At 38.6% G+C, this 12,203-nt stretch overlaps 1 protein-coding gene across 1 annotated transcript in view; it reads left to right on the top strand.

Moving 5' to 3' along the window:
- LOC150088526 (short-chain dehydrogenase/reductase family 9C member 7-like) overlaps window positions 1-12,203 on the top strand; it is a 53,679-nt gene that overhangs the window by 17,096 nt on the left and 24,380 nt on the right. The window contains exon 2 of the mRNA XM_090370789.1: window positions 11,458-11,610. Within this exon, the coding sequence (XP_090226915.1) occupies window positions 11,458-11,610 (153 nt within the window). The remainder of the gene's footprint in view (window positions 1-11,457; window positions 11,611-12,203) is intronic.

The raw sequence follows: 12,203 nt of genomic DNA on the forward strand, positions 1-12,203 counted from the left end.
TTATGAACCCTGCCAACCTTTGTATCATCAGCAAATTTCGACATTAAGTCTGATATACTGTCATCAATATCATTGATTATTATACAAAACAACAATAGGGCCGAACCCTTGGGGACTCTACTAATAACATTAGTCCACAAAGAGCAGTGTCCATTAATTACCATTCTCTGTCGTCTCCCATTCAATCATCCTTTTATCCATTACAGCAACTTGCCCTTAATGCCATATTGCTGCAATTTATACAATAGTTTTCAAGTGCTACAGTGTCAAAAGCTTTCCTGAAATCCAAGTATATGATATGAAAATTATTCACTCTGCTATCGCGAGGGCGAATCCTGCGGGACTCTGTTAATAACACTGTTCCATGAGGAACATCACCCATTAAAAACTATTCCTTCTCTTGTTCAAGCATCCTTTTATCTTATCCCCAATTCCACGCTCCTCCAATTTGTATGGCAGTCTTTCATGTGGAACAGCATCAAAAGCTTTTCCGAATAAGTATATAATGACAAAATTATTTTTTTAATTTAGTTCTTTTGTTAGTGTGTCATAATAGCTAATCAGACAAATCCACCTTAACAAGCCCGTGCTGTGATTGCCATATAACTGCATTCCTATCAAGATGATCTGCTTTACTTCTTCAACCAGTGACTTTATTATTTTCCCCCTAGAATAGAAATCATAGTTACAAGTCTGTAGTTACTTAATCCTCTGATTTCCCCTTTGTGAATAGAGAAAGCGTGGGTGTTAAGTGCCAAAGCAACTAAGGCTATGACGAGTCGATATACTGACTCCTCACAGCCTTAGTTGCTTAGTTGCTCTGTAAATTACTTACATTGTCTTGTCGATTTGCGTTTTCCAGGAGGGGAAAAAAGCCACTCAGCTCTCGCCTGAGACCGACTAACACAGTGTTGTTGTTGTTGTTGTGAAGAAATTCCAAACGTGTTTCTCGTCAACGATGGAATTCGAAGCCACTGGAACAATGATGTAATTCGAACTCACCCGATATGGGAAGGATAGCCATTATACTTACTGTGATACCTAGGGTTTGAATAGGCGAGAGATTTGTACATCTCCAGTCTATAGGGATCCTTCCTGAATCCAAAAATGCGCTCTTAATTATTATTATTAGCCATACGGTGCAAGGAAGCCCGAGGCTTATGCTCTACCAGCCAAAATATTTCTGGGACAGAGAGACAGATAGGGATGTGAGCCTCTGGGGGGGAAATTTATGGCTAAAGGTTTGCTCATCTCTTGCCGCTTTCTTTAATATGATTGGATAGATAGATTGTCAAAATCTATCTGGGACCCACTGCAGAAATGACTACTGTCCAGGGTAAAGGGAAGGGTTACATCTTTAATTGGTCCTACATAAATATGCTGTGATCATTGTCATCTAGTGGTTCCTTTATCTGGACATTCCTAATGCACGAAGATTTACTCATGATAATCAGATTAGATAATCATACTTGTACAGTATAATGAAGATCTTCATCACGTTGGTAAGCTTACCAATGTAATACTGCACCAGATTCATTATTATGGTAGTATCCTCACCAGTGGAACAACAGACTCATATTGATTAACTCTGATGTATTGGCTCATCCATCAGATGCAATATTACATGCACTGCCCAAGAAAAGTAATCTCTTCTCCAATCCAAAGAAATCTTATCATCCGAGATTCCTTTGGATTGGAGAAATGACAATGTATTGCTAATACATAAAGGCAGTTCTAAGAGCAAAGTCGGTAACGACAGACTGGTTAGTTTGATTTCAGTGGTAGGAAAAATCAAGAGTACAGTCATGGGATATTTAGATAGAAATGGCATTCTGAAAAATAAACAACATAGTTTTCTTAAGGAAAAATCATGTTTAACTAACCTGGTAGGCAATTTTGACATAGTTACTGACGAGCTAGATGTAGAGGACAATTTTGACATAAGTTTATTTTGATTTTAGCAAGGCATTTGGCTCAGTCCCTCATGAGAGGTTACTTTATAAGCTGAAACACGTTGAGATTACTGGAAAGATTCTAAGATAGATTGTATGGTGGCTGCAGGAAAAAGAAAGTAGAGGGGGTGTGATTAATGGATATTCTTCAGAGTGGTGTAACATTAGAAGTGGGTCCCCAAAGGTCGGTTCTTGAAACACTGTTTCTTATTTTCATAAACGACATCGACGAAAGAGGACATGTCAAAATTTGCAGACGCGTAGACTGGGAGAGTCGTTAATAATCAGTACAAAGCAGCGCTCCTTCAGGCCCTCGTGGGTATGACAGTTAGTAGAATCGCCGTCTTCCCCACACCCTGTGGAAAAGACTCGAGTTTGAGTCCGGTCGATGAATTATTAGGGACATTTTTCACAATGTGGCTGAATTAGTCGGTCTCAGCCTAGAGTAGCATGGTTTTTTCTCCCCTAAACTCGAATTTTTAGTCCAGCAAATAGAAAATCAACAACGCAATTTACAGACAGTATATGCGGAGCAATGTGGCCTTAGTCGCTGATGCTCCTAAAACCCCACTGCAACGACAACAGTGCTTCTTCATGATGACCTGAACAGGCTTAAAGAATGGTCAGAAAAGTGACAGCAATGTTTTAATGCAATAAAATGCAAGATCTTACACTTGGGGAAATAGCAACCCCAAAATAACTTATGCACTTCGTGGAGCGCCCTTAAAAACATTAGGGGAAAAAAAAAAAAGGAATCCAGGAATTACGATACAGGCAGAGATTTGTAAGACCGCATTTGGAATACTTTGTCCAAGTATAGATTTGACCTCATCTGAAAAAGATATGGAACATCTTGAAAGGGTTCAAAGAAGGGCCATTCGTATGGTAGAGATCGGCAAAAGGGCGACCGTACGACGAAATACTTGGGATTATTCCCGATGATCCAATACATCCCAAAGATGCTCGATAGGGTTCAGATCAGTACTTTGGGGTGGTTTCAAACCACTCTGTTACGAGCCAAGCAGTGTGGCATGGCACTTTGTCTTGCTGATACAGTTACCAGCAAGACAAAAACGTGCAAGCCTTCCCCAAAGTATTGCCATAATGTTGGAAGTGCATAATTGTCCACGCTGTTCTGGTATTGCACAGCATTCATGGTTTTGTTGATAACGACTGAGCCCAAGCCAAACCATGAAAGGAGCCTTATGCCATATTGCCTCCACCAAACTTCATTGTTGGGAGAGTACAATCAGGAACTGTTCCCCTGGCATTTGCCACACCCAGGAATGGCCATCATACTGGTAGAGTGTGAACCCCGACTTGTTTGTCTATATTACTCTTTTCCACTGCTCTTCAGTCCAGGATTCACTCTCCTTACACCATGTTAGTCAGCGTATAACATCAATGGCTTGTGAACAGCTGCACGACCATTGTAACCGATATCATAGTATTGTACTAGTGCTGATATTAGTTCCAATACTCTCAGAGGGTTTGTGCGACTTGAGACAATGGTAAATTACGATTTGGTGCAATACTTCACAAAATTCTCATGTCCTGTTCTGTTAGTTTTCGGGTTTTACCAGGCCATTTTTTGGCAAATTCAGTCTCATTCCTCTTCCATTTGCATATGGCATCACCAACCGTTGATCTAGGGATATCCAGAGTGACTGATGTCTCATACAGAATGCTTGCTTATGTGGCATCCTACTCTCATTCCACAGAAGTGTTAATTCTGCTGAACGTGTCATCTTGCAAGCCCACTTTTGCAATTGTCTGTTCGAAGCCCAGTGTGCATATTTATAGCAGGTTTTGTGATGTTACATGCATAGGACCTGTTTCTCCATCCATGAAGGGGTGTGTGCAGATATTAATGGTAGGGCAGTCTATACACGGATGAACAGCGCCTCCATAGCCAGGTGGGCAGGAGCAGCAGTGCGTAGCACATGCTTCTTGATTAGACCAGGGTTCGAGCCCATGACCACCAAATACGGAGGATGCAGAAAGGTCAGGGGATGACCACCGCATATCCCCAGAGCAATATGGCTTTAGTTGCTAATGCTCCTAAAAACCAAACAACATAACACCGATGAGCCAAAACATTATGATCAGCAAGTCGTTATGCGAACTACAGCACGTGCAGGCAAACTACAGCATGTGTGCGGGTCGGGACATGGTATAAAATACACCTGAGACTGGGCTCCGTTAATCAGTGTTACTCTTGTTCTTCAGATGGGAGAGGCAGTGGACTTAACCGAGTTTGACAAAGGCTAAATTGTAATGGCCAGATGACCGGGTCAGAGCAAATCTGAAATGGCATAGCTGGTGGTAAGCTCATGGTCAGCCATGGTTAGTACCTACCGAAAGTGGTCTGAGGAGGGAAAACCCACAAACTGCTGGTGAGGTGTTGGATGACCATGGCTCATCGATGCTCAAGGTGAGTGAAGGCTCTCCCAGATGGTACGTGGCAACAAAAGGATGACTATGGCACAACTAGCCGATAATTGGAATGCTGGTGACAGGAGTACTGTGTCACAACACAGTATATAGAATCCTGTTAAAAATGGGACTGCGCAGCCACAGGCTGCTCAGTGCCCATACTAACCACGGTTCACCGCCAACAGCGCATACAATGGGCATGCGAGCATCGAAACTGGACCTTGAGTGATTGGAAGGTCGCCTGGTTCGATGAATCATGTTTCCGTTGCACCATGTGGATGGCCGGTTACATGTGCGTCGTTTACCTGGGGTGGTGCCTGGATGCATGAGACGAAAACAAGTCGGTGGCAGCAGCGTCATGCTTTGGGCAATGTTCTGCTGGGATACCCTGGGTCCAGTCATCCATGTGTTGGGCATTCTGTCTACCACCTACCTAAACATTGTTGCTGAGCCGGTACACCCTTTCAAGGTAATGGTCTTTCCCTCTGGTGGTGCCATTGTTTTTTGTGGTGGAAGTGCTACTGCTGCTTGTAGAGAATACTGTCGACAGTTTCTTAACCACAAAATACCGGATCCAAGAGCATTTACTGGTATTTACATAAACACGAAACTACATGAGACTGGTACAGTCCCTGCACTTCTTCTGAAAGTGCAAATGAACAAAATGTAGATGAAATAGAACACATTCTTTAGTCAGTGGAATGTAGTCCTATTAGTACATGAAAAATTTCTATGCATATCATCAGTGCTCTACAGACAGGAATATGGTGAACATTACATGAGCACAGCTTGTCCATTTCACATACAGTGGGTGCAGCACCTTCAAGCAAGAGAAGACACCCGGCAATTCGAATTTTGTCGGTGAGTAAATGCTAATTTCCGGTTAATTCCATTAATACTGTTCAGTCTACTTTCACCATTGACGGTATCAACAACACCCATAACTCTCATAAGTGGTCGGATGAAAATCCACATGCCACTAGAGAAACAAATTTTCAACACTGCTTCTCTATGGTGTGGTATCATTGACAATCAGTTGATTGGGCCTGTTGTGTTACAAAATCATCTTACAGGGCCCATTTACCTAAAATTTCTGAAAAACAAACTTCCACTGCTATTGGAAGATGTTCCCTTGGCTATATATGATCCTGCATTACTACCTTAACCAATGACTCCATTATTTTTCCTGAAACAGAAGTTAAGCTAACAGGTTTATAATTCATCACCCTTTGATCCTCCCTTGTGAATTGGGGATGCATTTGCACATCCTCAATGCACAGGGACCTCCCCTGAATCAAAAAATGCTCTCATAATTATTGCTAAGGGTTTGCTTACCTCTGCTGCCTTCCTTGATATGATTGGATACATCCCATCCACCCTAGGTACCTTTTTTTTTATGTTTAACTGAGCAGATTCATCAGATTAAGCCTATGACATCAAGTGGACCAATGTGATTGATTCAACCCCTTCCCTTTACTTTTAATATAAGTAAAGAAGTTTTTGCTGTTTTTCTTGGCCAGATACTTCTCATAATTTTCCTTGGCTTACTTTGTGACTTGACTGCAAACTATTATTATTAGACAGCCATACAGTGTAATGAAGCCTGAGGTTTATGCTGCGCGCGCACACACACACACACACACACACACACACACAGAGAGAGAGAGAGAGAGAGAGAGAGAGAGAGAGAGAGAGAGAGAGAGAGAGAGAGAGAGAGAGAGAGAGAGAGAGAGAGAGAGAGAGAGAGAGAGAGAGAGAGAGAGAGAGAATATCACCAAGAAAAGAAAGATGATATTCAGCTCCAGGACCCTGGGTGTGCCAAGCCTTCTTCTCTGTACTTGTTACAGCAGCTCTACATCCTTCCTAAAATGAGGCCTCCAGACCTGTATACAGTACTCAAGGTGTGGCCCGACCATTGGCTTATACAAGGAATAATCACCTCTTTATCCCTGCATCTTTAAGTAAATCCCACATCAATACACTGTGATCACTGCCACTTAATGGTTCTTTTATCTGCAAATTGTTAATGCATGAAGAATTACTGCTGATAACCAGATCAAGAGTATTACTCTCATGTTGGTGTAGAAAAGTTGTCCAAGTTCACAAAAGTCTTGCTAGTACATGAGTGTCCACCCTTAATCAATATCTGGAAAGTTAAAATTCCCTTTTTATAAGACATTCTGATTTTACTGGTCCACTTTATTTCTCTGTACAGTTGTTTGTTGTACTCAACATAGTAATTCAGCCTATAACCTACACCTAGTCATATTTTTGTTTTCCCTGTGCTTATGACACACCAAACTGACTCAATGTTGCATTGGTCTCCCATGTCAACTGCCTTAGAAGCTTTTTAACAAGGAGAATAACCCCTCCTGTTCTTTCTGTGTACTTTGTACTCCCCATATTCAAATTTGGCATCCCCTATATCTGAGTAATGGCACATCTCTGATATCCTCAAAATGTCTATATTTGATACTTGACCAGCATTTCAAATTAAACATTTATTTACTATGCTCCCAGCATTGGTGTACATGCAAGTATACCTGACCCTCTTCTTGCTCTTAGTTGCCCTAACACAGTGCAGATAATTCCTTGTTCCATGCTGACCCATAACAGGCCTTGAAATCCCCAGTACCTTGTTTGCTTTCACTTCTGGCTACAGTTATTGTTAATCAATGTAGTGCATGTGCAAGTGAAACATATAATTAATGTGTCCTGTAAAACACAATCGCATCTGATTTAGATATTTGTGTTGCTACCATTAGCTAACTGATAATTTTACTTGAACTAGAAATAAAATTAGGGTCTTTTTGTTTTGATACCTTATTGTACTGTTTTCATGTCTCAAATAATCAAGCAAGCAGAAGTCTTTTTCATAATAATTGATAAATTGGAGTATTAAATAATTTATTTTCTTCCAATTCAGTAAAATTTCTATAACTAAATACTATGATTATAAATATTCAAAGAAATTGGCATTTAACAACAAAAAAAAAAAAAAAAAATTCCACTGATAACTATGTTGAATGCACAATATGTATCATTTTTAATTTAGTGTCCATGCATAAAAATTTTCTTAAAATAAAGAAAACAAAATTGTAGAGGCAAAACTAAATTCTGCATCCCCTTCCCCTGAGAGAGATATACTCTAAATGAGTCAATCATTTTGGGCACTTTGATAATTAATACATGTTTAGGACAGATTTTGTATCACTTTTTTTTTGTGAAAATTGCACAGCAATGCTAACAATCATCAGAAATGAATTATCATTTTTAACACAATCTAGATCATGGAAAACATTTTTGGCATCTCTGCTAATTCAAAAAACAACTTTTTAAAAGGCAATTTTTTTTTTTCTCTCTCATTTGTCAACAGACTTGTGTAACACTGTAAGATATAATAATGATATTAGAATATCCAAAATCTATTATGAGAATTAAAGTACTATATAAATTAAGTTGTAAATATTAGCATTAGTTGAGGGATATGATGCAAGAAAGCAAGCTTATACAGCATCAGTCAAAAAAAAAAAAAAACCCTTCCCATTTCACTCATCCAGTCGCTCCAAATGTTTGTCTAGTTCGGCCTTAAATTTATTTAATCTATCGACTTCCACAACAGATGGAAGTCTGTTCCTTGTGATCAACCCACAAGTTCCAGTCAATATCTGGAAAGTTAAAATCCCCTATTACAAGACATTCTGATTTAGTGGCCTATTCTATTTCTCTGCACAATTGTTCATTGTACTCATCGGAGTCATTAGGCCTATAACATACTCCTACTCGCATTTTCCCTTTCCCAGTGTTTATATCACCAAACAGACTGAACATTGTTTGCACTCTCCACCCGTGTCAACTAGATGCACTTCCTTAGATTTTGTGTTTCTTAACTAACAGCATAACCCCTCCCCCTTCCAACCCTGTCTGTCCTTTATTGTACACATTGTACTCCCCAAATTCCAATTCTGCACTGCTTATATCTGTGTGACATCAGGAGCGGCTCATCTATAGGCACTGCAGCACCCCCAGCTATTTAAATCTAGATATACAATGAACGGAGTTATATGAAAGTTTTTGAAGAACAATGCAATGCAATGAATATTTTTATTAACAGGACCCACTTATTTTATGTGCATCCTCTTATTTCCAGTAATCATTTCAATAATAAACGAATAAAAACACGAAATCATTTCCAACTTTGAAGTTTAATTAACCGTAGGCCTCACTGTGCCAGGCAGTGACACATTTTGCATTCCATTGAATATCTGGTACTTGGTTGCCATTGGCAACCAGTATATTGGCAACTTCCCAATATACATTTTTTATTGGTGAAACAAATCAGTCACTGTAAAGTGCACAGTGCAGATTTCATCATTGACCATAATGGGTGTGTAGCCACAATGTTGGTGTCTTTTTGTTATTCGCCCAAATTCCCATTAAGTAACTAAATATCAGTGTTAAGTCAATACTCAACATTGAACAGTGTAATTATGTGATTACAGCTTAATTGAGCTTGAACTTGGTAAGTTGAAGTTATATTATGAGGTGATGTGTAAGTAAAACATTATTTCTGCAACACATGATTTTTTTTAATTTGATTCAATCCTGGCCTCCATGCTTGCCCATGAAGTAAATCGCATGACAATGAATAAACTTCAGCAACTTAGTTTTTCACAATTATCTCTCCAAGAAAAAAATGCCTCCCCACACCAAAGATTCAAATTTCTCGGCGGGGAATAAGTAATAATAAGAAATATATTCTCAATTTTGAAACTGAATGGTACCAAAAGAAAAGTTGGATTTGTGGTTGTGAAGTTAAAAATGCATTGTTTTGTTTTCCATGTTTACTGTTCGGAGGTGACTTAATGTGGATAAAAAGTGGCTTTACAAACTTAAACAGAATGAAAGAAAAAAACTCTAAAATATGAGTTTGAAGAAACATATTGATAATGTGATTTCACTATCGCTTTTAGGATGCATAAACATTAAACAGCTTAGTGAGATCTACAGACTTTTGATCTGCAAACATAACAGAAAAGTTACCAAGAATCGTGAGGTATTATCTAAAATTATAGACCGCATTAAATTTTGTGGACAGTTTGAAATTCCTTTACGTGGACACAACAAAAAAGAAGATTCAAAACATCCAGGAGTATTCAGAGGATTAATAAATTTCACCTATACATTAGATTCCAATTTAAAGAACTATTTAGAAAGTAATGCAGCATTTAAAGGCATTTCAAAACTATTCAGAGTGATATTCTTGACTGTTTGCTGCAAATATGCCGGGATGAAATAAAAATAAATTAAAGAAGCTTCATTCGTGGCTGATGACACAACAGACATTTAAAAACATATACAAATGGTAATTGTTCTGAGGTATGAACTGAATGGAGACATTTCTGAACTTTTTTGGGGGTTTTTCACTCTGGAAAACCAAACGGCAGATGGAATATCGAAGTGCATTCTAGATCAGTTAGACGTAATCCTCGAAGGAAATCGGTTGCTCAGACATTTGATGGTGCAAGTGTGATGAAAGGCAAGAAAGGAGGAGTTCAGGCTAAAATAAAAGAAGTGTACAAAAATGCACATTTTATTCACTACTATGCATACCAACTGAAACCGATGAGAAATGCAGCAAGTAGTACCCGAGATTCAAGAATATTCTTTTCGAACCTCATGTCGATACCAACATTTTTCTCGAGATCACCACAGCATCTCTCTGTTCTCAGAAAGCATATGGACAGCCGTGTTGCCCGACCTTCCCCTACAAGATGGAACTTCGATATACGCACCGTGAACAGCATCTATGAAGATTTTGAATCCTTAAAGTGCATGGAGTGATAGAAAGCGACAGCAAATGGAGAGGTGATGATTTCAGAAGCAACTGGAATTTTTGCACATCTTGAGTAATGAAAAATTCGAGTTTTGGTTAGAACTTTTCCATCAGATAATGCCTCATGTGGAAGTTATTTATAATCAAATGAATGCTGCCATTCGACATTAAAAAGAATAAAAATATTTTTAAGGAGCACTCTGAATCAGGAAAAGCTAAATGCTCAAGCAATGCTTTCAATAGAGAAAAGTCTGGTCAACAGTGCACCAAACTTGAATGAAAAAGTTATTAATCTATTTTCAACAAATAAAAACCAAAGAATGGATTTTGTTTTTAAATAAAAGTTCAAGTCTGTTAATGGTAAATGTCTAGTTAATGTTTTGTAGTATTTTTAACTTGCTTATTATTATTATTACTGTGTATGTCTACATGTCTTATAACCAAGGCAATTTAATGTAACTTTAAGATGCAGCACCTCCAAGCATCAGTCACGAGCCACCACTAGACACGTCTCTGATATATCAACAATATCTGCCTTTGATGTGTTCTTGATCAGCACTTCAAATTTATTTACTATACTTCTAGCATTAGTGTACATGCAAGTATACATGCACCTGTTCTTACTCTTAGTTACCCTAACACAGCCCATGTATTTACTTGTTCCATGCTGACTCCCAGCAGCTCTTGAAGTCCCCAGCAACTTGCTCTCTAGGCTGTTGCTCATTACAATAGAAGCAGTGCAAGAATCACTTTTGCCTCTGCGTGCAGCTATCATTTATCTTTTAGTCTGTGAATCCCCCCCCCAATCTAGCAGTTTTCCGACCAACCTAACACTACCTCGATAGCATCAGCAAATATTCTTGCACCCTTTCTATTTAAGTGTATCCCATCCTTGTAAAAGCAGTCTTCCTGTTAGCAAGCACAGACCACGCTGAAAAAAATTCTACCCCGTGAGCCTTGCACAATCTCTCCAGTGCTGAATTGTTTCACAAGGCTCCCATCATATACTCCCTCGTATTGTGTCTAGCAGAATTGCAGACATTTTCAAATTTAACCCTAACTCGCTACTTTTTTCCAGCATTGACCTTTACTTGTTAAGTAAATCTTTTTCTCTCTCATTTGTAAACTGACTTGTGTAACACTGTAAGACAGAATAATGATACTATAATACTCAATCTATTATGAGAATTAAAGTACTATATAAATTAAGTTGTAAATATTATTCTCTTAAAGGTTTATACTGCTTGATTAACACTATATCTACAGTACTAGCAGGGGATTTTGATTGGTATACCAGCGAACAATGCAAGCAGATTGTGGATGTTAATATAACGGGAACCATTAGAGTTACTAAATGGTTTCTACCACTCCTTAGATCCCTTCCAGGTGAGTACAATTTTTGTGTAAAATGTTTTGTCAATATAATACAGATAATCACAATTTAACTTTCTTTGTAAAATATACTTTTTTTTTTTTTAAATGCATGACTTCACATCCATCATACTGATGCTCCACCATTTCTGATACCTCTTTTTCATCTTCTTGATAAAATCATTCCCCTAGTTCATTAACAGCTTCAAGGTTTTTTGGGAAATAGTCCAAATGTGAGGTTAAAGTGAATTAAGTTTTGAGTTCTTGTTTCAACTTTGAATTTATTGAGCATGCTTTTGGCAATGTGGAGTTTGGTTCAAGTGGAGAAGCAATCTTGCTGCAAAGACCACTCCCACAGGAGGTTGAGTGAGTGAGAGAGAGATCCTTATTGCACAATTAGGAAAATTCAGGAATTAAGTTAAACTTAATTATATGCACATCTTGAGTAGCATTTTTCATTTTACAATTATTGAGAGTGGGCTGGCAGAGGCATTTATCAATACATTCTTTCCTCCAATCAGTAATGCTGTCTGCTTTGTGTCATTTTAGGAGCATCCAGAATTAAACTGATTGTCAACAAACATGTTTCATGCAGTGGCACTCCTCTT

Source organism: Mastigoproctus giganteus, chromosome 3 (genome assembly GCF_048544385.1).
Source record: "Mastigoproctus giganteus isolate SK-2022 chromosome 3, ASM4854438v1, whole genome shotgun sequence".
Classification (NCBI taxonomy): Eukaryota; Metazoa; Arthropoda; class Arachnida; order Uropygi; family Thelyphonidae; genus Mastigoproctus; species Mastigoproctus giganteus.